Below are 27,769 nucleotides of genomic sequence, written 5' to 3' on the forward strand. Positions count from 1 at the left end.
TTCCTTTTGCAATTGCAGCAAAAAGAATAAAATACCTAGGAATAAACTTAACCAAGGATGTAAAGGACCTATATACTGGAAAGTATAAGACGTTTTTGAAAGAAATTGAAGAAGACACAAAGAAATGGAAAGACATTCCGTGCTCATGGATTGGAAGAATCAATATAGTTAAAAGGGCCATATTACCCAAAGCAATATACAGATTTAATGCAATCCCCATCAAAATCCCAATGGCATTTTTGAAAGAAATAGAACAAAAAATCATCGGATTTGTTTGGAACCACATAAGACCCCGAATAGCCAAAGCAATCTTAAGAAAAAAGAACTGGAGGTATCACACTCCCTGACTTTAGCTTGTACTACAGGGCTACAATAATCAAAACAGCATGGTCTTGGCAGAAAAACAGATACATAGACAGATGGAATAAAATTGAGAACCCAGAAATAAAACCACATAAATATGGACAGATAATTTTTGACAAAGAAGCTAAAAACATACAGTGGAAGAAAGACAGCCTCTTCAATAAATGGTGCTGGGAGAATTGGATAGCCACATGCAAAAGAATGAAACTGGACTGCTATCTGTCACCATGTACCAAAATTGATTCAAACTGGATCAAAGACTTAAGCATAAGACCTGACACAATAAACTGCATAGAAGAAAACATAGGTACTAAACTTATGGACTTGGGTTCAAAGAGCATTTTTTGAATTTGACTCCAAAGGCAATGGAAGTAAAAGCTAAAATAAATGAATGGGACTATATGAAACTTAAAAGCTTCTGCACAGCAAAAGAAACCATCGACAAAATAAAGAGGCAACCAACTGAATGGGAGAAGATTTTTGCAAACAGTGCTTCTGATAAAAGGCTAATATCCAAAATATACAAGGAACTCACGCAACTCAACAACAACAACAAAAAACAACCCAATTGAAAAATGGGCAGACGACCTGAAGAGACATTTCTCCAAAGAGGACATACAAATGGCAAATAGACATATGAAAAAATGCTCAACATCACTAATCATCAGAGAAATGCAAATAAAAACCACAATGAGATATCACCTCACCCCAATCAGAATGGCTATCATCAATAAGACAAATAGTAACAAGTGTTGGAGAGGCTGTGGAGAGAAAGGAACCCTCATACACTGTTGGTGGAATTGCAGACTGGTACAGCGGTTATGGAAGGCATTGTGGAGGTTTCTGAAAAATTACAAATAGAATTACCATATGACCCAGCAATCCCTCTCCTGGGTATCTACCCAAAAAATCTGAAAACATTTATACATAAAGACACGTGTTCTCCAATGTTCATTGCAGCTTTGTTTACGGTGGCCAAGACATGGGAACAACCAAAATGTCCTTCGATAGATGAATGGATAAAGAAGTTGTGGTATATATACACAATGGAATACTATTCGGCGGTAAGAAAAGATGATATAAGAACATTTGTGACAACATGGATGGATCTTGAGAGTATGATGCTAAGAGAAATAAGTCAGACAGAAAAAGCAGAGAACAATATGATTTCACTGATAATGTGGTATATAAACCAAAAACAACAAAAGAACAAGACAAACAAATGAGAAACAAAAACTCATAGACACAGACAATAGTTTAGTGGTTACCAGAGGGTAAGGGGTTTGTGGGGAGGGAGATGAGGGTAAAGGGGAATCAAATATATGGTGATGGAAGGAGAACTGACTCTGGGTAGTGAACACACAATGGGATTTATGGATGATGTAATACAGAATTGTACACCTGAAATATATGTAATTTTACTAATAATTGTCACCCCAATAAACTTTTAAAAAAGGAAAAAACAACCTTAGTTTTACATTAAAACTCCTAATGATATGTTGCATAGTAGAACACAAAAGCTGCATGACTTTTTAAGAGATAAATGTTGAGTCTTCAAAGAAATTAGTTTTTAGCTAGCTGCTGAGGCTACTACTATGGGTTTCTGCTTTTCTTAGGGCCATATTCTTAGAAATGTCTAAGAAGCACCAGAGCTAGTTAGAGTTGCATGTCATTCTTGCAATGAAGCAGGTTATCCATGTGTTCTGCGTACTGTAGGGCAATCATCTCAATTTTGCTCATTCAGTGACTCACATATTTTTATGTCTAGTGATTGGATTGGTCAAGCGCACTTTGTGGTTGAAGTCATCTGGGAACAAGGGCTTTGGTGCTTTCTAAATTCTCCCCTGGCCTTCACTTTTATTATTATTTTATTGTGAAATGCTTAACACTGTAAGTTTATTTAGCATCCATCAGAGCATACAAATAGAGCATGAAATAAAAAGAAACAATATTTTTTCCTTGTGATGAGAAATCTGGATTTACTCTTAACAACGTTCACACATATCTTACAGAAGTGCTAACTATTGTCATCATATTGTACTTTACATCCCTAGGACTTATTTGTCTCGTAACTGGAAACCTATACCTTTTTTAAAATACAAATTAATTTTATTACTAATTCCAGGTGTACAAAACAACATAATGATTAGACATTTACACTCCTCATAAAGTGATAACCCCACCAAGTCTACTACTGCTCTGACACCGTACAGAGCTATTACAGTACCATTGACTATATTCTGTATGCTGTACTTTACATCCCATGACTGTATACATATATATGTATGTGTGTGTATATACATACATATATATATATATATGTTTAATTATAGTTGACATTCAATATTATTTTATATTAGTTTCAGGTGTACAAGTGTAGTGGTTAGGCATTTATATAATCAACGAAGTGATTTCTCCAATAAGTCCAGTACCCCTTGACACCCTACATAGTCTTTACAACATTATTAATTATATTCCCCACACTGTATTTCACATCCTGTGACTATTTTGTGACTACCAATTTGTACTTCCTCATCCCTGAAACTTCTCCCTATCCCCTCAATCACCTTCCATCTAGCAGCCATCACATTTTTTTTCTATGAGTCTATTTCTGTTTTGTTTGCTCGTTTATTCTGTTCTTTAGATTCCACATGTAAGTGAGATCATATGGTATTTGTCTTTCTCAGTCTGACTATTTCACTCAGCATAACATCCTCTAAGTCCATCCATGTTGTTGCAAATGGTAAAATTTCATATTTTTTATGGCAGGGTAATACTCCATTGTATAAATGTAAGATAATTTCTTTATTCAATCATCTACTGATGGGCATTTTGGTTGTTTCCATATCTTGGCTGTTGTGAATAGTACTGCAGTGAACATAGGGATTCATGTGTTTGTTTTCAAATAAGTGTTTTGGATTTCTTTGAATAAATATCCAGGAATTGCTGGGTCATAAGGCACTTCTATTTTTAATTTTTTGAGGAACCTCCATACTGTCTTCCATAGTGGCTGCACCAATTTGCAATCCCAGCACTTTGTTGATTTATTGGTGATAGCCATTCTGACAGGAGTGAGGTGGTATCTCATTGTGGCTTTTATTTTCATTTCTCTAATGATTAGTGATGCTAGGTATCTTTTACTATATCTATTGGCCATTTGTATATCCTCTTGGGGGAAATGTCTATTCATGTCCTCTGCCCATTTTTTAATTCGATTGTTTATTGTTGGGTATTGAGTTATATGAGTTTTTCATAAATTTTGGATGTTAACCCCTTATCTGATAAGGATTTGGTCTGTACTTTTAATGTTCTTAACATTGTGGAGCCTGTGGCTTCATCTGACCATTCCAAAAGGATGGAAGCCTGTTGGAGTGGGGAAAAACTGCTGCTCTCCAGCCATACACTAAGTGAAACCACATCCAAAAGAATGAAAATATTTTGAGTTCCTAATATGTATGAGGTCCTTTATATTCATAATTGCTAATTCATAGTATGATCTCATAGGGTGGGTTTTATGATCCTCATGAGGAAGAAGAGGAAATAGCTCCTTGCCATACATTAATTAATAGGGGAAATCACTAACTGAAGTCTGATATGCTTGGCTTCAAATTCTGATGGCTGTTTTCCACCATGCCTACTCACTCCTGACAGATAACTCCTCACCCTGGGTGTTCTAGTTTCTGAAGCAAAGAGAAGAGTCACTGCTTAAGGAGCTCTTGGCCTAGATTTAAAATGTCAAGGGTAGTAGACTTTGTCTTACAGCCTCAAAACAGTTTTCACATTTCCAGTATGGAGCTGATCAGTGCATATTCTCTGTCCTGATACTTAACTTTTCTAATGCTCTCTTTGAATACCTTCATTGCCTGATCCAGCCTCAGATGCCAGTCCCCAAGCTCTTATCACATGAGTTGCCCCTTCTTCATGTTGGCAAAGTAGTGAGTGATATAGTTAAGGAAGTAAACTTGGGCAAAATATATAATTAATAAAACTATACAGATACAACAAAGTGACTATTTAAAATGCTTTCTAAAAATAAAATATAATGTTAAGTTTTGTACAATATTTGAAAAAAATATTTAATTTTACTGTTTTGGTGCATGATTTCGCTTCTTTATGGCTTTGCCTATCTAGCTATTCAGGAAAGGATGAGAAAAAGCAAAACATCGTATTAAAATAGTCTGCATTTAACAGTAAGGGGAATTTATTTTCTAATTTCTTAGAAAACGAACCAGATTTACTTGTTTGTAAAAAGAGGTGTGATGTCAATATTATTTTCTGCCTCAGACTATTTATCTTGTTTTGCAGTCCCTCTAAATGTCCAAGCAGAGTAATTAAGAGTTTTAAAAAATCAAGAAATAGTTTGATCTCTGAAAATTCCAGGGTGGGTTTATTTTTCCAAAGCATCCAGCATTAGAATTAACCAGGCAAAATCATAGAAGTTTTAAATTAATCCTGAAAGAGGAAAACAAATAGGAGTAAAAATGAAGCCAGATGATTTTCTGGAAAAAACCTGAGAGGCAGGTAACATTCAGAGCAGGTTCACGGCCAGCATTTGCAATGAGAGGGGCAATTCATGCCCACCCCTAAGAGTGAGGCAAGCAATGACCTAAGGCCTCCAAGACCATATTCACTGTTCTCCCAGGTGTGAGGATTACCTGTCTATGCTTGTCTTTTTCCCCAGCATGCAATTCTCTGAGTGTGTCATTTATAAATTGTTACCATTTATAAATGATAGCTACTGCTTGTTTACAATCCCTGAGAAAAAGCTGTGAAGAGTTACATCTACCAATGAAGAGTAAAAATGTTCTCTTTCTCTTCCTGCCCCCTCTCTATCTCTCTTTCCTGTGCACACACAGGCTTTGACAGTTCCACTTTCCAGAATGCCATTGTGTATCCGCCCTAGACCTAGTGTCCACTAATCCTTTAATAGTCACTCCAAGCATCACCCATACTGGAAGATTTTCCTTGTACTACTCACCATTCACCACCCACAGTCATATGTAATGTCTCTACTTTGGGCTTTTGTAACACCATGAAATAGAGATAGCTTTTAAAGCATTCATTGTACTCTCCTGTGGGGGTGGCTTTTCTCTTCTCTCTCTCACACTAGGCAGTAACGTCTCTGAGTTGGAAATATCTTCTTAGTCATCTTTCCTAGCATGTTGTATGCATAGAAGAGACCTGTCAAAAATAATTATTTTGAATGAATGAACAGACAAATGAAATAAAATAGTCCTACTAAGAATATAGGAAAAACAATTTCTGAAAAGGGGCTGAATAATAATAATAATAATATGCATAATTATGTTTGTAAGTGAAAGTGATTACAAAAGGCCAACACTAAATTTGGTGCAACAAGAAGTGAGAACAGTTTGATATCAGTAGAGGAAGACAGCATTGAGTAATGAAGAGAATAATTTGAAAAGAAGTCTTAAGCTGTTGCATTTGGCATTGGTGAGTCTTACGGGTGGATGAGAAGAGAATATGGTGGGTAACATGGTGTTACTCCATCATTTACCTTTTATATGAAAGTATGAGATCATTCTGGGAATTGTTTTTTAAATGGCTGAAAAGTTTTTCATTTTACAGATGAGGAAACTGAGGCTCAAATGGTTAAAGTGAATTGCCCGAGGTAACTAAGCTGGTTAATTACTGAACTGAGATGATAATCCTTGTGTTCTAATATACAGCTCAATGTTCTGTGCCATCAGAAGTAATAACTAATTTAAAACCATAAAAGTATAAATTATTGAGGTCTTGTTTGGGGCTGTTAGTAAACAGTTTTAGCATCAAGCTGAGAATACAGTTTCTTAGATCTCGAACTTCTACATATGTTATTTGTAAATAGAATATTTTGTTAAGTATAAAAATTTAAAAAAAGACATATGCCAGGCAGATAATTGAAGACATTTGAAAAATGATTAGCTGTTCAGAGTGATTCCAGTACTCATTTTGAAACACGGAAACTGCTAAAGCAAGACATTTAAAAATTGAAAAAGCATGCCAAGTTTTAGATAGCACACTAAAAAATTGCATAAGAACACGAGAATCCAATTGTTGAAGAGTTTCTCCTGTAGTTAATTAATTAATTAATTCACCATAGATTTAAATAATGGTAAAAAGAAAGATGCATCCATTCATTTATTCAGAAAATAATTATTAACCTCCTAGGGTGTATTAGGATCCTTCAGAGAAACCTAACCAATTGGATATATCTAGAGAGCAAAAGAGATTTATTTTACGGAATTGGCTTATGCAATTGTGGGGCTATCAAGATCAAAGTCTTCCGGACAGGCCAGCCAGCTGGAAACTCCAGCAAGAGTCGATATCGCAGTGTTGAGTCCAAAGGCGTCTGGAGGGAGAATTCTTTCCTCTTTCTCTTAAGGCCTTTAAGTAACCAGATGAGGCCTACCTACATTATGGAGTGTAATCTGCTTTACTCACAGTCTGCTGATGTAAATGTAAATCACATCTAAAAAATACCTTCATGGCAGTCTCTGGACTGGGGTTTGATCAAACAGCTGGGCACCACAATGTAGCCAAGTTCACACGTGAATGTAACCATCACAGACTAGGCATCAGGGAATTCATGGAATTGGAAGTCATTCTGGAGAACAGTAGAATATGGAAGACATCCAATGAATAAGTGACTACACAAATGTAACTTACATGTTTCAGGTGCCATAAATGAAAAGTGTGGGTACTCTAAGAAGTTATAGCAGGGAAACCTAACCCTGTATGAGGGATTTAGGGTGACAATCAGGCTATGAAAGTGATGGACAGGTGGGGATAAGGGCTTAAGCAAGGGAAGATGGGAGGAGAGGAAAGGCCCTGACGTAGAAGGAAGAAAGAGCTGGGAGAAGGCAACCTGGTTGGATACTACGACATTTGGGGGAAGGGGAGGAGGCAGAGTTTTCAGGGTCTTATGGATCATATTAAAGACTTGACACCGATAGACTCTCTGTAGGACAGTGATGATGGAAAGGCCCATCACAGGCTCTGTGGCAAATGGATCGGAAAAGCTAAGAGTGGCTGCAGGATGACCAGTTAGGAGGCTAGACAGTGGTGCATGGAGAGGTGGAGATGGAGAGAGTCGAATCAGCTCAAAAGATGTCTTGGAGGATATTTAGGGAAACATGATGATTAGTTATAAGGCTTGATGGAGAAGTAGGTATCCAGGGTGATTCCAGGATTTCAAACTTGCTCAACACTTTGGATAACGATGTGATGGTGCAACTTGTAATGAAAGGGAATGTTGGGGAACGAGTCGGGGTTCAGTATGGGATATGTAGAGTTGGAGTATTTGTGGTGTAGCCAAATGGAGAGATGTAATAGGCTGTTGAACATGTAGCCCTGAGACTCTGCAAAGACATCAGAGAATTGAAGCTATAAAAGTGGATCTAATTGCATAGGGAAAGATCATGAAAAAGAGAGAAAGGCCAAGCACGAAGCTCAGAGCAATTCAGTACTTAAGGTCCGCAGAGCAACTCAGTACTTAAAATGGAAAAGGAGAATGATCTGAGAAATAGACAAAACTAGCATCTTCAAAGACAGCATCTTATTGCATCTCTCTGAACCTCCCTTCTATATCCATCTCTCTAACCACAACTGGAAAAGGTTCTCCATTTTTAACCACTCAACGATTAGATTGGACCCACCTAGATAGATAATCCAGGATAATCACCTAAATTCAATATTGTTCACATTTGCCAACTTAATTCCCATTTGCCATGTAACATAATATATTCACTGGTTCCGGGGATTAGAATGTGGACATTTTTAGGGGGTAATTATTCTGCCTACAACCAAAACAACTATGCGGAACACTGTTGAGAGGTCACAGATGATAAAAACTAAAAATTTTCCAATTGGATGTAACACATGGAAATAAGAACAGTTCCAGTAGATTGGAGAACACGAAAATGGGCTAAAAAATAAATTAGGGAGATTAAAAATGGATACTTTTTTCTAGAAATCTGACTGTGAGTAAGAAATGCAGGTTTTGAAACCCACTTAAACGTGAGTGGATATTTATTATGACTGTGAGAATCGTTGCCTATATTTAGGATTTGGCTGGTTGGAGCAAGAATTCTGCCTAATTCCAGAGAGCTGCTTGTTCTGTCATGAATATTTAAGGGAAAATGAATAAATAAATAATAATCACAGATAAAAATAAACTCTGGAAGATTTTTGTTAACTGAGAAAATGAAGCTAAAATAAATAAGTATATATCCTGAAACTCTCAACGTTCATTTCAATTTTAAAAAGGGCTATTATGTGGTTTTAAATACACGTGTTCCAGAGCAATTAATCATTAGATAAATGCATCTGTAAAAAGCATTTGCCAATAGCTTGATGTTGGCAAAAATAATGTGTTTCACATCTGCTGCCTGTGAAGCCAAAAGATTTCAAAATAATATCTGTGCTGATGAACGTTGTGCTTAGAATGAGAATCGGTGTTAATATGAAAGAAAAAACAAATGGAATCAAGAAGGAAAAAGTACTCTAATATTTATAAATTAATGAAAACATAATCAGAATAGTTAACCATCACTGAGTGATTAACTTATTCCCAGCAATATTCTGAGAGTTGTACATTAACTCATTTAATCATTAAAACACCCCTACATCATAGGTACAATTGCTGTCCCCACTTCAAAAATGTGGAAACTGAGTCAGTACACACCAGGGCTAGCTTCTTAATCTAGGCAGTCTACCAATTTCAAACTATCAATAACAATAGGTAACAACTAGCGCTTATTGTCTAAGTACCCGTTTTCAGAACTTTACAGATGTAAATCATTACTTTGTCACCACAGCCCTAAGAGGTAGGCATTTTCCTACCTTCTCACAGATGAAGAAACTGAGGCACAGATGGACGAAGTCATATATGTAAAAAGTGGCTGAGCTAAAATTCACACCCAGCAGATTAGTTCTGGAGTCCAATTTCCTATCCAAATAGCTGTTAAAATGATGTTCTTTGGAAACTTTTTCATGTAAACAGAGAATTTTCTCAGACATTGCTACTATTGTCTTTTTAAAATATTGGAAATAAAAAAATTAATTTTGATTGTCTAGTAATCGTTTCCCTCTCTGAACTTTACCTTATCTTTCTCAAGTATAAATGAAGAATTAGGTGCAAGTTTCTTTCAGCTGCACAATTCTGTGAATGAAATGCTTTCAGTATCACATGCCAAAATTCCTTCTATTCTTTTGACAATTATTTATTGTTGTGTTTTACATGCCAGGGTGTATGCTACATTTCATTGTTGTAATGAGTAATGGTTATTTATAATAAGCATTTACTGAGCACTTGCAGCACGCTAGGTACTATGCTGAGTGCATTACTTGGTTTATTTTTCTTAATCTTCACACGTTTCACTTTATTTGATTACTCTTCCTATATTACAGGTGAGGAAACTGAGCTTAGAAAAGTTTAGCACTTTAATCAAGTCACACGACCAGTAAATGACAGAGTTTGGGATCAAACCCAGAAAGCTTTACTCTGAAACCTGAAGCCCAGTATCCTTACCAGTTTGTTCTAATGTGTGGGTACCACATCAGAAACAGAATCAGATTAGACTTAAGCAAAAATGGATCACTTGGCCTACATGTAAAAATGGGAAACGAGGAGAAATAAGTAACGTGTCTGCCAAAAGTCATAGCTTTCTGACACAACCAAGTGGTAGTTTCCACAATGTGAGCCTTTCCCATGGGTTTTGCATGTGGAGTCCAAAGGAGCTGCTGAAAGTGTAACTGGGGGGGAATAGTTATTCAAACACTTATTCCTTGAGATGTGTAGACAAATTTCTTTTTTGCAGCTAACAGAATTCTGAAGGAATAAACATAGGGAGTCTGAGATGTGGGTGAGGCTTTTAGAGTTTTATTTATGACTGAGACAGAACTGTGCAAGGTATCACCGGGCATGGGTGTGTGTGTGTGTGTGTGTGTGTGTGTGTGTGTGTGTGTGTGTTGTGTATAAAACTGAATATGTGTATGTATGGTGGCCTCAAGCAGCTAAGAGACTGCAGAGAGTTATGTGTCAGACTCTAGACAAAGCATGTTATAGCAGCCAGTTAAATATAAGAAGGTATTAAAGAATAGAAATGTAACCCAACAAATCTGCCTCAATTTAGCCATAAGCTGAGGGAACTGAAACTGTCCAAAGGCTGGTCCCCATTTAGAAATGCCTAGAAGCACTGATATAAGGGAAATGGCTTACAATAAAAATCAGGGGTTTAGAAGGCTTATAAAATCATCTAGCCTAAGCTTTGGCCTCTACACAATCCATGTGAATAGCCTCAGATAGCAGCTGTTTGCGACCCATTTTTAAGGTCAACTCAGAATGAGATTCCACAATCACCATTCCAGTGATTACTTGTACCTGCTACTAAGAAATCTATTACATACCTAAATCCTTCTACGTCAACTTAATCTCCTCCTTGTTCTCCAGAAAAATGGAAAAAAAGGGTTATTATCACCACCAACCTATAAAAACCTTAGTATTCCTGGAGCTATTAACTAAATCACTCCATAATCTCTCTTTCCAATGTGATACTTTTAGCTCTTTCAATCTCACCTTATTTGTTTGGTTTTCTTTCTAAACTGCACATCTGCCAAAACAACGGAAGGCCAACGGTCATTTACAAGACTCATAGTATTTGTACCATATGGCAAATGACTGCCATCATTTAATATTGCTTACAAGTAGAGAAGTAAAATTTGTGTCCACAGTAGGATAAGGGTTTTGTGACTAACGAGCAATCCTCAGACAAGTTAATATTCCTTGCAAATATATAGGAAAATTTCTTCTTTTACTTATGTGGTCTTTGCTCTTGAAAGAGAAAAGAATAGGGGTAATAATATTCTTATAAAGACCTAATGTAGAGATGGACCAGGTATCATTTGAGAATGTTTAATATGTCATTAATATTATGAATATCATTTATAAAACACGAACCTTAAACCTGTGCCCATATACAGCAGTTATTAATGAAAACTGGTTACATCATTCATTTCAATCAACATTTACAACTGTTGAAATTGTTTAACTCTTTCGTGTGTTGTTCACAGAAATGTAACCTGGAATAGTTTAGCTATCCCAGATACACACTGCTCACCAGAGCTAGAAGAAGGCTACCAGTGCCCACCAGGATTTAAATGCATGGACCTTGAAGATCTGGGCCTTAGCAGGCAAGAGCTGGGCTACAGTGGCTTTAATGAGATAGGTCTGTCTTACTGGTAAAACACATTTTCAGTTTCTATATTACCATGTTTTTGAAATGGAGATGACAGTTGTGTGATGGCTATATCATGATCAGATTAGTTCTAGTACTTAAGAAACATAACTGCAAATTTTCATCCTGTACCTGTGTCATAATATAGTCTACCTTAGAGTCTATCATATACAGTCTGTGTTTATGTATTTTCAGTAATGTCTGTAGATACTTAAATACCTCTCATGTTAGATTATCTTGATTCTTAAGTATAGCATGTAAAAGTATTTGTTTGTTGAGCAAGGTTCATGGGTTGTTGCCTCAAAGATGAACAAGACATGGTTTCCTTCTGCTTTGAGCTATACTCTAGTAGGCAAGGTAAGTTTTAAATAACTGGAATACTAGGCATTGATGAGTGCATAAGAAGTGAACTAATCCCAGAACAGAAGATAGCTAATCAAGTACTTAATGAATGTGTATCAACGATCGAATAGATGCTAGTATATGAATATGATGTGCTCAAATGTATAGATTTATTTGTGACTTGTCCTAGTAAATCCTGAAATGTTCCATTTAAACACGTAATGAAAGAACTTAGTATCTGCCATTTAGTTGATATTGCATTTGTTACAGTGGTGTGCATGTTGAACATATTTCATTATTGAAGCAAAAAAGTATAGAATTCAAAACATTTTTTTTCCTATGCTTTGAGAATTTTCCTTAGCTCAGGCTGCCATAACAAAATACCATAGATGGAGTGGTGAAAATACCATACATTTGTTTCTCACCAATCTGGAGGCTGGAAGTACAAGATCAGGTTGCTGGCATGGTTGAGTTCTGGTGAGGGCCCTTTCCCAAGCTTGCAGACAACTGTCTTCTTGCTGTGTCCTCACATGGATAGGGTGTGTGTGTGTGTGTGTGTGTGTGTGTGTGTGTGTGTGTGTGTGTGAGAGAGAGAGTGAGAGAGAGAGAGAGAGAGAAAGAGAGAGAGAGAGAGAGAGAGAGAGAGAGAGCTCTCTGATCTTCTCATATAAAAACACTAATTCCATCATGAGACCCTCACCCTCATGACCTCACCTAAGCAAAATCACCTCCCAAAGGCCCCACCTCCTAATACCATCACACTAGGGGTTAGGGCTTCAACATATGATGGGGGGACATTTAATCCATAACAGAATTGTAACCAACATCATTTGAAAATAAAAACAATTAATTTTACTTACAGTGTCAAGGCCCAGGTGCCTTTAAGAGAATTTTAGACACTTGTGCCCAGGCCTAAAAGAAAAATCAATTTATAACAGGATCATATCATGCTCTTTTGGAAGTCAGATCAACTTCCTGACTTTTGATGTGGTTTCACATCTCAGTGGGCCAGCAGTACAATGGGGGATTTCATAGCCAGGGAAGAAAGCATCTGCCCCTGTCAATCCCAGATAGGAACTGGTCTAAACTCAGCCAATTGACCTTCACACATCAGAAAAAGTGGCTGATAAATCTCTTCCTTCCTGGCCTTCTTTGTCATAGCAGCTCCTGGATGGTATTATGCAGGATGGCAAAATGAACTATGGGCTAAATATTAAATTTCAGAAAGAACATGTGAAGGTCTTGCATTGACTGAGGAGTACTTCCCTGATATATGAACTAAACAGCGAGGCTGACAGCCTTTGGACAGAAAATAATACTGAAATTGGGCTGAAAAACACAAATAATGTTTTTGACGAAGTGAATTCAGCAAATAATATCCCTAAATTTTTACTCTATATTTTAATATAACTTCATAGTGGATTTCTAGCATTGTAGTTAGATGAGTATTCTTTCATCTCTTTCGGCCAAAGATAAAAGAATTAGAAGTCAGAGATATAAAGCATTTCAATTTGCTGTATTCTCTTAAATTTATCTGGCTTTGGAACCAATCTTCCATCCTTCCCCATCCCAAAGAGGCCTGTTATGGGTTGTATCAGTGCCTTTCAGGGGTGAGCAGGAAATCACAGATGTGGTATGGGACATAAAATACATAGATTTGGTAAACTGCGGGCAAAAAGCTTCAGAAGTCCTGACATCTGGGACACAACTAGAATGCATGGCTTGTCAGACCCTGCAGCCCATTCTTTTAGGGCCTAACTGGGTTACCCATGTCTGGATGGAGAGTGGCCAACATTCGGGTGTTAAGCTGCCCTTACACAATGTAAAATCAAATCATACCCTGACCAGTTTAAATGCAGCCTAAAATCAAAGTGAGGCATTATATTTCAGTTTATTCATCTTTCTTTGCTGTGACTTACAATGGCTTCAACGAATGCAGGGTATAATCCCTCTTTGAAAGAGAAATTCTTCTTACACAGTGCATTGGCTTGAGAAGCCCAATTCTAAGAGGGAATTGCCCTGGGGGCAGTAGGCCTCCACTCAGGCAATAGTCTTACTGTAGCTCTGCTGTTTATTTGTACATCTCTCTTTCAAGGATTTAAGCTCCTTGAAAACAGGAAACACGTCTTTTCATCTTCATGTCTCCAGGGTCTATCTCAATGTCTGGCCCCTAGAGAGCACTCTATAAATATTTACTAATGGACTGAACAAAGTGTATGTGCTTTTGAATTTGTTGGTAACAAGTCATGCTTGGGTTAGGATGTAGAGCCATACTAGAGACGGGAGTTGTTTCCTTGTTCTTTTCTCTGATTTTGTCTGTTGTTGTTAGCAGTATTCACTATTCCTCATAACTTCCCTTTCCATACAAACTTAATTTGATTTGTTTGCTTTTTTTTCTCAAATGATGAAAGAATTCAATATCAGTGTATGACTAATGGTTAGATAATGAAGTGTTGACTTTGTACTATCATCAAAAAAATTTAAAATGGTCACTATAGTTTATAGTGAAATTGATAACTACTTCCCGATATTGTGTATCTCTGTAAATACACAAACTGTAGTATATTAAGAGATTATTTTTAAAGTTCTTATGGAAAAAAAAGATAGCGTTTCCCCCAAAATGAGGAAAAGAAATTATTTTATTAGACATATGTGACCGTCTCTTTCTGCATGCAGTTGAATGTTTTTTAAACCATAATTAGGTGCCTAATTGTGCATATAAATTTGGTCTGTGTACCTTATATGTAAATAATCATGATTAATTAAAAAGGAGCACATTTCATTTTCTTATTAATCAAATTATCATGCAATACAGTGAATTTGAACTCATTTATAAAATTTTGTTTATAAGTAGCTTTATTTCTAATTAAAATTTAGTACCGATGGCGATGATGTTGAAAATCTCAGTTTTTAAAATCTACTAATTAAAAGCCAGAGTCATTAAGTAGAAAAATATTATAAAGAGGCCCTATTGTAGATTGCAGAGTAAAGACACTTTTGCAGCTTTAAAATCATCCAAACGTGGTAAAGACTGAGAAACAGAAATGCGATTTCTATATCTAAGGACTCTGTCAAACCTGTAATTGTAAACCACATCAGAGGGCCAGGTGTCTAACAGAAAACTTCCTGAAAGGATTCTGGCTACTGAGAGTCTGAGACAGCCAGTGAAATACTGACATTTTAAAATAACACATGTGCCCAGAGGCTCAGAGCAGACCTCTGCCTGAGTCAGGGAATCAGTATGGAGCTGACTAGGGGAGCTTTCTGAGACTTCATGTGGCATCACAAAGAAGAAGCCCTTATTCCTGCAAGCAGTTGGTGGAGAGATAGAGAAGAGGACAGACAGTCCATTATGAGGGGCCCAGTTGTGCTGGTCCGTATTGACTAGGATGAGGGAAAGACTCAAGGTTTGCTAAGCTGGCTACAGCTTAGGATGACCTGGGGATCACCAATCCCGTAAAACTGTAACACTCACCAATTCCCAAACACCATTTCTAGGCCAGTGAAATCAAAATTTTAGAGTGATCCAAGGGATAGATGGCTTTAAAAAGTTCTCCAGGTGATTCTAATGTGCATGCAGAGTTGTAAGTCACTGGACTGAAGTAACATTGGTGCGTACACATGCCCACTTATCTTATAAAAAGCTTCATTTCTATCCCATAACATTACCTCGCCCCTCCTCTACATGAAACAGTGACAAATATCTGGTCCTCTGAAAACTGATATCAAAGGTGAGTAATACTAAAAAATATCAGGACCATATCTAGAAAAATGCACCTTTAAATGCGTTTAAAACTGAAAAAATATTCAAGATATATAACTCAAACAGAATTGCAGAAAAAGAAGAAGAACTTAATATATTAATATATACTAAAAGGGTACAACTTGTCTCAGTAAATCAACATAAAACAATCAATGCTGAGATATATCTGAAATTTCACATCAGTATTAACTCCAAGATATAATGACATAATGCTTACAAAGTCCTTAGGAAAAGAATGTGTCAAACTCTTTTTTGATTATTTTTGAAGAGGCAAGAACTCTAAGATTTTATTTCACATGAAATCTTGAAGTCATTCCTCCAATCAGAAATGACTGGTCATGAGCCTAGTTTCTAATATCTGTTCACTATAAGAACACAGTGGATACAACTGCAGGATTTACTGAATGTAATGTAAATATTACAAATTATTGCATAGAAGAGAGGAGAAGATAAACAGGGGATGTAGTGTAATGATGTTGATGCCCTTAACATTTATACTTAACAGTAAAAACAAATATCATTTTTATACATTATATTGGTTATATAATGGAGGTATATGTATACTTGCCATGAGAGTGCATTACAAAGTCAAAAATTATTTTAGAAAAAATTCAGAACTCAAAACAATGGCTCTGTGGTTTGGATCATGGCTGTATTATATACGAGTGTGATAACCTTGGGAAAGTAATTATCCTATCTCTTGCCTCAGTTTCCTCATCTGTGAAATGGGTAAGTGATAGACCTAAATTACAGGGTTGATGCGAGAAGTAAGTGGGAAACTACATTTAGAGCAAACACAGCTAGCACACAACAAAACACAGAATGAGCTACAAATTAGAGATACAATGGCAAAATACGAAAGCATCGCTGTGTTATTTAAGGAAAATGACAATTTTTATAATAAAGGGCAGGACATCGATGATTTCAGATTAACACACTCTTGTCTGATAATATTCTCTTTTGTTTGCAACAATTTGCTACTCAGATTGTTCAGGATCTTACAGCAAGGGGGAAGTACATAAGGGGTGAGGACAGCGTGTTCTTAACCTTACATTATGCCCCTATAAACTAATATCCCAAATTTCATTTCATTCTAATTGACCTATAGATTTCTAGAGGGCCAATATTTGGTGTTGTTTGATCTTCATTAATCAATTATGTCTTCCTTGCCACTCTCAAAACTATCACTCTTGTGCTTTATCTGCCTCTTTAGAATTCCTTTAGAATCTTTTGAATTGTATCAATATTTAACCTGTGCCATTGAATTTTCTACAGTTTAATTAAGCCTCACACATGTAATTTTATTTATTCCTATACATTTGAATTTGTGCCCCAGGGATTTGAGCCATGTCCTATCTTTAGCAGCCTTTCAACAGGTGTTCCCTTCACAGACCTAAGAACAGCACCAGTTGGGACACTGAACAAAAGCCACAGCCAGGCTGTCTTCTGCATGGCCTCCAGCATTCAGTGGATTATTTCCTCTCCTCCCCTAAATCTCTGTGTCAAATCGTGACTGAGATGCTGGTTGCTTCTCTGTCCATCTCCCTTCCATTTAAATATCTCTCCATTTTTATTTTAAGATGCCGTCCCAACAGCTCACTCTTAAGGACCCTCAACTAACACATCCTCTCTAAGATGTTAGCCTATGCCTTTAAGACATCACACACTCCCCATGTTCCAGGCCCACTGAGGAATATACTTTATCGAAAGGACATATTTGAAGATTGCAAAATCTCTTTAGCAGACATGCACATTCTGTGATCAAAGTGAATGTGTGAGGAGGTGGGTAGTAAGCACACAGTGAAAAGGTCTGGGGGCAAACGATACCCAAAAATCACACTAGGGATGTGAAACAACAACAAAAACACCACATCAACTAACCTATTTAGAAAATTTGTCTTACTTCCATTTTCTGAGTACTCACCCCACTTTCAACCCCTCCCTTTCTCTGTGTTACCAATATGCTTATCAATATGTGGGACATACAATCATAGACATAAAAGAGGAGACGTTGCAATTTTTTGTAATAGCCCTGAACATGAAATTAGAGGAATTTTGAGTTGGGACAGATAAGACAGTCATGTGGGCTACTCCAAGTTTTACAGATGAGGAAACTGAACATCAACACAAGTAAGGTCAGAGTTCCAGAGAACTTCATGCAGATTCAAGGCTGAACTCATCTCTCATGATTCGCAGATGCCCACTATAATTTACTGTCTCCCCAAACCTTTTTACATTTCAGATCAGTGTTAAAGAAGAAAACTCCAAACGTACCTTGCAAAGCTTTGTTATGTTTTTGATTTTGTAGTAGAAGTTTTTTAGTGTCACTCACCTACAGTAAGATGCTGGTGAAGAGATCTATGCAAACAGGTGGGATATGCCAGTTAGAAAAATAGCAACAACAAATCTATCCCACATGGGAAGGAAATCACAGCAAATGCCATTGAACTGGTAATTAACTTGCCATGATCTTTCAAAAGAAGGTAAGAAATTGGGTACAGGAGATGAGTACAAAACTATTCAGATGATGGTTTGAACTCTCCATCCATTGTACAGTCGGGGAAAAAAAATGTTCCATTTCGATAGAACAACCCAATTAATGTCATTTAATGATAAAATGAATCCTGGGAAGTCGCTAAATAGGTACTAAATGGATCTCAGGCATATTTTTGTTATTGGTCTTCTGATTCATAAGAACAAAAGATAAAAGCCCAATTTAAAAAAATCCATGATACGCTAAACCTGACGGAAACAATTTATATCAGATAAAAGAAGCCCATAAGCAAGACCAACCTATAAACAGGGCATTCTAAAAATAACTAATAGAAGACATTTATTAAACATGCTTTTACTGCTACATGGACTGTATATAGTGCACCATTTTCCCTTTGTGTCTTTGTGTACAATAATCAAAGATAAAGCCAGGTAATAACAAACACTATGTTCTTATGGTGACTAATTGTCCAACAGTCTTTATTATTGTAATTACTGTCATTACTTATGTCAACTACTGATGTCCTTCATCGATTGCTTATTATGTATCTGGCACCAGGCAAAAGGTTTTCAATCCATTGTGATTTTCATTCTCAAAATAAACCCATAAGGTGTCATTATCCCCAATTGATGAGTGAGGAGAATGAGATGAGAAAGAATTGATTTGCCCAAAGCTACATACTGGCCACAGTTGGGAGCCAAGACTTGCTGCCCGTGTGCTCAGGCCCAAGCCTGTGTTCTCTGCTACAAATTCTGCCCTGTCCATGAAATCTGCACAAGTAACTGCCATTCTTGTGGTTTATCAGGACAGCTGAAATATTATAGAGTCTCATTAGGATAGAGGAAGAGACATGTCCTCCTCCAGACGTCTTGCCTCCTCCTCTTGTTTCCAAGTCTGTAGGGCAGAAGGATGAGTGCAAAGAATGATGTCTGCTACAATGTGAGGGCCACTCAAGGCTGCTCTCTGCCTTTGAATCTAGCCCTTCGCACGGAGAGTTGGTGCATGATATATGTTAGTTGTATGTAAGAATCTAAATATTAAAAACATATACCTGAGAGGCAATGCGGTTTTACAAGATACATTTATTGAGCTATGGACATTTGGGCAGGGACTAGAGGCAATGGCAGCAAAAAATGAGTAAATATGCTTTTGATACAAAATGTGGTGGTAGACATATTGGCTAGAGTTGTGGGACAGCATGTTGAAAGCTATAAAAATTATGTTATTCGGTATATTGCAGTCAGGTTCTCACTTATTTGAATTAAATTCAAAATCCCATTATGTTACATGTATTTACTGTGTGTAATTTATAGCAACATGCATTAATTCCTCCTATGTTTTTGAATTGACCTTCTTTTTTCCTTTGAGATGAATATTTAAGTTTGCTTTCTAAATACCAGAAATTAACCAAGAATCTTATTTAAGGTGGTTTTGAAAATATGTATGAATTGATTTCTTTATTAGAGATATGACATAATGAGTATTTACCTTATCAGTCTTCTTTACACAAAAAAATCACAAAGCTTTCCTTACATGCCCTCCTTAAAGTATCAGGTAGAAAAACTACAGTTCATCACTTGTAATCTTTGTAAATTTTTTCTGGCACCCATAAATTAATTGGGCCTTTCAAGAAAGTGAAAAAGTTAGACTGTAGCCTGCCAGGTACTCATGTATTCCTAAGTCACTTCTGAAGAAGGCTATTATGGGCATTGAAATTTGGGACTGGTATTTTTTCCAAGAGGAAATATATTTTAGCTATTTACTTTTGTGGTATTTTCCTTGTGTGATTTTGGGTTATATGGGCTACAAGCTCCAGACTCAGCTCCATGTGTGAGTCATAAATCAGTTTTATTAAATATTGATGAGAAATAACATCGATGGTTATTTTCATCACTGGGAGTGTTCCATGCTTGAAACTACCCTCGTATTTTGCCAAAATAGGATCGACAGTGAATCCACCTACACAGTCTAATGTTTCAGTTTTAATACAGGCTTTGCTTTACTTTAAAATTCCTCCTTATGTTTTTTTTTTTTTTTTTTGTGTGTGTGTGTGTGTGTGTGTGTTTCTATTGGCATTCTATTATTTTTATAATTTGTCTCCTATTGCATCTGATATTAAATATGGACATAAAATGGGATGAAAGAAAATTACTTCTATCCATATCCTAATAAAATATAAATTGAACTTTGTTAATGATGCTGCTAAAAATTGATTTATCAGATTTAAATGATGTTAAATAATATTTCATGCTGCTGTATATAATATCAGATGCAAACTTTACAAATGAATAAAAAAATATTATATATTTATAACTGATTTAATGCAGAATGTATATTTTTATTGCAGTTGCCAAAGAGCCACAGTTAAGACTAATTTGTAAAATATGTAATTAAGATTTGTGGTACTTTGTGGAAAAGCACTGAAGGGTTGTTTTCCCTGCATTAATCCTTATGTTTAACCTTGCTGCTGGAATTACTTATTGATTTTTATGAAAACACACACAGAAGAGAGAACTAGGGCAATGGTATTCAACAAAAGTGCTTACTTTAATGTATGATAATTCTATACTTGCTCTCTGAAGAAATTCCTTTATCATGGCACAAGGAAAACCTGACATATTTTCGTTAACTGTAGGATAAGATCAGGAAGATTCAACAAGAGGAATAGTTGTTAGTGTCAACTGCAGCGGGGTTATCCCAGGGTCCAGGCATCAGCAAACACCCTTAGGTTGCCTGCAAAAGTGTGTACTTGAAGAGTTCTATGTCTTAAGGTTTTATTGGATTCTCAGACAGTATCACAGACTTATTTAAACCTAAATTAGGTATACAGATATTATTCAGAATATTAGGAAGAAACGGAGTTTAAAGATAGAAATTGCAGATATGATTTTAAAAAGAGGATACCCACTTGTCTAGTGTCTAGCAGATGTTCAGGAGTTCTTGAATGGATTAGAAAAGGCAGCTGCTAGAGTGACTTTTCATCAGGAAATCAAAGAAGGAATTTTAAAAGTAGATTTCTGAGGGCATAAAGTGATGTGTTTGTTTTTTTTCATATTATGCATAGAAGACAATCCTCATTGGAAATATCTGATAGTTTCAAACAAATGAACATGTTTATAGTTATATTTTAAATATTTGTAGATTATGAAAGTAATACTTCAAATAACGAGATTTAATGAAAGAAGTAAATTCTGCCATATATAATTACCTCCCTTTCTCTCTTTTCCTTTCTTCATTCTTTCATCTTTATCAGTTTCATGATACTTAATAAAATGCTTTTCACTGCCTACCAACAGATATTTAAGTGATGTTATGTTTTACTACAATAAAAAATATTGTGTATTCAATATGTAATTGAATACACACACTCATGCACACATACATATACAGAGGGTGCCAAAAAAGTGTATACACATTTTAAGAAAGGAAAACACTGTATTAAAATTGTAATACTCAATATATACCAATAACAAAAGATGATATACAAGTCATACGTATACATTTTTTGGCACCCCTAATATATCCTATGCATGTGTGTGAGTATTCTTTATAATAGATTCCTAGAACAATTTCTAGGTCAAAAGGTATGCTCATTTTCAACGTAATAGTGTTTAACATAACTGGCACTTTATTTCTCAAAATATTATAAGAATTCATAGTCCTGCCCTCATTGTGTGAGTTTTAAAAATATAAGTTGAGGTATTCTTTTTTTATATGCATAAATATTGAAATAAAAAACAAGTATAGGCTATCCTGTATTCTGTGTTCTTCTGAAAACCAATAGTTCATTCTCTTCTCCTTGAATTACTTCTCCCTATTCTTCCTGGAATCCCTCTCCCCTATTCCTATCAATATATGACTTGCCTTCTGGGGCCAGTTTTCAAGTAGCTTCCCCCCGCTGTACCAGCCACGTTTGTCTCTCTTCTGTCTGAACTGTGACACCAAGATTTGTGCTTGAAAGTTAATGCTTCATTCTATTTGTTTCCCACTGTCAGGTGTGTGTGCCTGTGTCTGTGTGTGCATGTGTGTATGTGCTACCCATGTTTTCCCAATTAGCTCATTGAGATCCTAAGTGCCCGAGTAGAAGCAAAGCTTCCTGTACTTCCGTGATGTCTTTTCTAACTCTCAGTGAGCTCATTATCTGCTTGAGGACTGATTGATCATGTTTAGGAGACTTTTATATTAGATCTATTGCTTTTTTAAAATCATCATTCTGTGGAAACTTCGTGATTGAAAATTTAAGTAAAATTAAAATACAACTCTAGCTTTTAAATATATTGTTCATTTAAAATTAAGTGACTTCCACATTACTTCCGATATATGAAGCAAATGTGAACAAACTAGCCCAGAAGTCTTGTATGAATAGTCAAGGAAACTCTTCCTGCTGCTAATGTCAGGCAGTGAAACATAATTCCATAGACACTTTAATTAAAATTAATTGAATTAAATTTACCAACTAGTCAGTTGGAGCCAAAAGGAATAATGTTATTTAGGAAAGCCTTAACACAACTCTTCTCTCAAGGCTAGTGAGGCCAGAGGAAAGCTGGCTCCTACCTCTCCTGAGCTACATGTTTTAATCCGGGAGCCCTGCTTAGGAAAACTGTGCTGACGAGGTGCAGTGCCTCTTCCTCTGGGGAGAAAGCTCTCCAGCCTTTGAAAACCTGTTCATACCTGAGCCGCACTAAGCTGTGAGGAAGGAAATGGCATCCACCCTGAGCAGGTGCTGAACTGTGCACCCAAGGAGTCCCTGCCCTGTCTCTCCCTCTATTCTCCTCTGCCCCTCACTCCCATACCTTGAGATTCAGGGATAGTAAGAGCAAACTATGCTAAACATTCTAAAACATACTGACTTTATTAAGGTAAGTATGCCAAATAAAATTAAAGTAAGTACATTAAAATAAGTTGCAAACACCTAGTAAATATCAGCTGCCACTATTAAAGCAAAAATAACAGCAACTATCACAATTGCCATTATAAAAATTATTTTTGATCATATTTATTTGTAGATAATAAGCAAAAAGTGATATGTATTCCCATTTTCATGAGAATACGAGAATTTCTAAAATGTGTGAGATGATTCTCACAAGTAGAAAAAATGAAATATATTCACAAATAATGTGTTCAACAAACATTAACTGTGCGTATATTTGCTCTATGCCAGGCATACAGATGCTAAAGTATAACAATGTAAGTAAATATAACCAAGTAGCCCTCAGAGATATCAAAATAAAATATGAAAGGAAGGTGAAGTAAAATCAGAAGAAAGGATTGAAAACAAAATAAGAAAGGAAGGTGAAGTAAAGTCAGAAGAAAGGATTGATCTTTAACTTGTAGTAGATCTTGCAGCTATGTGCTACATGCAGGATGTATGCTCTAGTATATGTGTGTGCCTACCTATCGTTTTAAAACTTTATAAAATACGAGTGTGTTAAAGTGAAGCATGAGTACTTCTATTCATGTCTCGTTTTCCCCACTTGCCTTATATCCAGCGTTTCTCACATCCATGTAATCTAACCTCTGAGACAAATAGTTTTGTGAGGTCTAATAATGGTAATACTGTTTTGAGAATTATATTTTTACTTTAGCCCTTGTTAAATAATCATGACATAGATTAAGTGTGCCATCTTCATGGTTCCTGGTCAAATATCCCTGCCTCTTATGTACTCTTCTGAAAATGTCTTTAATTTATCTTATTTTTTTATTAAAAGCTTGACTGGGTATAGAATTATTAGTTGATATTTATTTTCCCCCAAATTTGAAATTATTCTATGATGTTCTGCAATCTATTATTGCTAATGACAACCCTCCTATGTGTATAACTGTAATGGTTTTGTTTTATTTTTCAACATAGCCATGTTTTTCGTGTCATTTTTTTCTGGTAATTTTTTAAGATTTACCCTTTGACTTTTCTGTTTTATGTTCTTATTATAATATATTCAGGCATGGATCTTTATATATTTCTTTTTTTTTCCTGCTAGGGATTCATTTTTGCATGACACTCGTGCTTTTTTTTCCTAGAAGATTTTTAGATGTTATCTTTTCATAACATTCTCCATTCTCTCTGTTCTTTATTTTCTGGAATACTAATTAGATATTTGTTAAACTTTCTTATTCTATCCTCCATCTTTTGGGTTTGTTTGCCGGAATCCCAGAGATACTAACTATTCTGGATTAATCCTCATGTTATCTTTGTGGCTCGGGGAAGAGAAGTTCTTGAGCTCTGTGCTGTAGAGGACAGTGTTTGGACTATCCACTTCGGTTGGCTCAGGTCTGGGGTTCTGGTTTCTCATAGGAGACTCTTGTGTCCCTTCATGGATTGGGCAGAAGTCAAGCAACTTTCTGCTTGCCTAGGCTGGAGGGCAGATTTCCTCTCGTCTCTATTCAAAATGCAGAGCATGGTTTGTGAAAGTCTCCACTTTGCAGATGCGCCTAGCTCAGTGTCTGCCTCCTGTCCTGGGTAAGGGTGCACTGCAATGTCTCTCTCTGGGCAGAATATGCCAGGCCCCCTTAATGTCTCTACAGTGACTATATTTCTATTGAATATATCTGTGACCCATGTTGACTTCAGCATCTGCTCACAGCTCCCATTCTATGTTCAGTTCTCTCATACTCCGACCACTGAATATTTGGGCTAATTTATGTATTCAAAAATTATTCTCTTTTATTCATCTGTTTCCTTTGGTTGGTTAGTCATGGAGGGGAGAAGATGAAGGACGGAAATCTCTAAGTACGCATAGTCCAGCAAATTGACCTAAAGCTTTACATTTTTAAATGTATTTTTAGAATTTTCGTAGTGCAGTTTTCCTTTCTTGAGAGAAACCTATCATTTTATATTCAAAAAATATACTTTATGCATTATCATCTTAATCTTAATCTTAAAATTTGATGAATTTCCATAATCTTAAAATTTGATAAATATATATTTATAGGAGTTTTTGTTTTTACAAAGATTCCACTTCAGTAATTATTATTATTATTTTTATTACCTTTTGCTGCTACATTCTTATACTGACCTCTGTGCTGCCTGATAAGACCATACCTCAGCAGTTATTTTGTGTAAAGATAAAAACATATTAGATAGAAAGTGAGAGTAGACTGCAAATAAGCAGTGACAGTTATTGAGCTCTGAGAATAATTCTGATGGATTAAGATTTGGGGTTCTCAATCTTCATAATATTAATTTCAGCAAATATTCAAATGCTTTCATTCTTTCTATAAATGCTTTAGCAAATAAGCCAAAAAATAAAAGCAAAATGAAACCTTTTTAGGAATTACCTAAACATAATACAAACATATGTTCCTAGGCAATTCTTACCATCAAGTGTCCAATACAAGCTCATCTACATTTGTGCATGGAGTTATATTATTCTATTTAGAAACTAGTGGTGACTACAAACCTTGACACCAAATTGAAGTTGAACTGAAGGAAACTTTTGAGTGAGGACTGCGTGGGAGTCAGCTGTTTGGTGTAAAGACTGTCACCTCATGATCACATCAACCCCAGGTGTGGCAGGTCATTAACTCCATCTAACAGTACAGATGCTGAGATGCAAAGAAGGGAAGTAGCTCCTAGGCAGCAGGGACAGGTTTTAGTGATAATTGTATTCTCATTGTCTCCAGTGGAGAACTGCAGTAGTGAGTATTCTGTGAATAGTCAAGTGTGGATAAGAGAAAGACTTAATTGCATGATGTAGTCTGTGTTTCACTAGTGAGTAACGTCAGACATGTTACCTAACCTCTCTGTGCCTATAAAATCGGGATACAAATTGTATATATCTCATAGGTAGTAGGAAGGTTAAATTAGATTATTCTCATTTCCATGCCTAATGAGTTGTCCATAAACTATGATTTTATTAGATATATAATTATCAAGTAAATGAATGAATGGATTATAGATAAAACTATGTATTCTAAGGTCATAGAGTTAGAAAGTAGGAAAAACAGTGCCCAATTCATTCAATATCTATATTCTTTCTATGGCATCAGCTTAACTACTTTTAGTCTTGGCAAAACACTCATGATTGTAATGGAACAATGTATTCACATTTTACTATGCTAGTATTTACTGCAATCACTGGTGTATTCTCTTTTTCATGTACACTTTTATTGAGAATAATGTATTAAACAATATTCTTCTATTTGCAGCACTACTTTGATATACTGCAGGCAAAGCCATTTCTAAGCTGAGATGCTTTGTCCTTGCAAGGCTTTTACAGAGTTAAAGCACTGCTGAAGTTGTGTATTTATAATTGACTAGATCAGGGATCAGCAAGCCATGACCAGTTGGCCAAATCCTGCTTACTGCCTGTTTTCGTAAATAAAGTTTTATTGCAACCCCAAGCCCATTTGTTTACCTATGGTCCATGGCTGCTTTCTGACACTACAGCAGATTTCTATAGGTCCAAAAGAAACCCCATGTCCCCCCAGAGCCTAAAATGTTTATCATCTCGCTCTTTACAGAAAAAGTTTGCCAACCCTGGACTGGAGTAAAAGTAGAAAAAACTACTCAGCCCATGCTTCTTTTCATTATATCTCCCCACAGCTGCCTAGAATCCTTGGCAATCCTTCTATTCACCTTTTTTTATATTCCTTGGACTTAGAAAACTCAGAAGTCACAATACATCTCTAATGTCTAGATTTGTGAGACTCCCAACTCTGGCCTTCCTTCCCTGAAAGCTCCTTAAACTCTAACCATGAAATTTGAAAATAAAAAAAGTTGTCCTGGATGTTTTTATCCCTGAAATTCACCTCTCTTTTGTGTCTCTCACAAATACACAGGCTATGTTTCTTGAACCTGTCATTGACTTTAAGTAAGGCAGTTTTGAAGAAGGAGTCATAGGCTAGACATAGTATCCAATGAATCTTGATTAGATTCAATCAAATGGGTATTATTTAGTATAAGGGTAAGAACCTCAATGGTTAAAGAAACTGCTTAGAAAATTAGAATCAAAATATTAAATGTTATTCCCAATGCCTCATTTTGGCCAGAAGACATTACTGAAAATGAGTGAAAAAAGGGAAAAGATAGTCATATTTACAAAAGACTAATAAAAAATATCATTTATCGCTCCTTTAAAACCTTATTTAATATTCAGATACCTAACCAACTGATTACTTCTTCTAGTGATCATTTGCAGGGTGAAGCGATATCTTCCCTTCCCTGGACACATGTACCGTTTGCCCTGTGACTTTGTCACCCTTCCCATAGACAGATGTCTTTCTTCGCCACTGGCTTCTATGAATTTCTTTGCCAAAGAGAATGGAGAGGAGACATGACATTGTGTAAGTGTTGGAGGCAAGGACTTCAGACACTCTAAAGCTTCCTGTCTTGTCCATTGGGATGATGCTCTAAGATGACAAGGAAAAGTAGCCAATAGGAGGATGAGAGACCACATGGAGGAGGATGGAGGCCCCTACTTGACAGCCAACCCCAACTCAACATGTGAGTGAAGCTCTCTTAGATTCTATGACCCCAGATGACACGCTAGACCACAGCCATATGAGTGACCCAGGTGAGACCACCAGAAGGCTCACCTATCTGACACTAGCCCAGTTGCTTACCACAGAATT

General features: G+C 36.3%; 1 protein-coding gene across 1 annotated transcript in view; it reads left to right on the forward strand.

Moving 5' to 3' along the window:
* NALCN (sodium leak channel, non-selective) overlaps nt 1-27,769 on the forward strand; it is a 318,494-nt gene that overhangs the window by 55,322 nt on the left and 235,403 nt on the right. Inside the window, 1 exon segment of the mRNA XM_081047253.1 lies at nt 11,437-11,591. Within this exon segment, the coding sequence (XP_080903379.1) occupies nt 11,437-11,591 (155 nt within the window).

The sequence above is a fragment of the Rhinolophus hipposideros genome, assembly GCF_964194185.1.
Source record: "Rhinolophus hipposideros genome assembly, chromosome: 4".
Classification (NCBI taxonomy): domain Eukaryota; kingdom Metazoa; phylum Chordata; class Mammalia; order Chiroptera; family Rhinolophidae; genus Rhinolophus; species Rhinolophus hipposideros.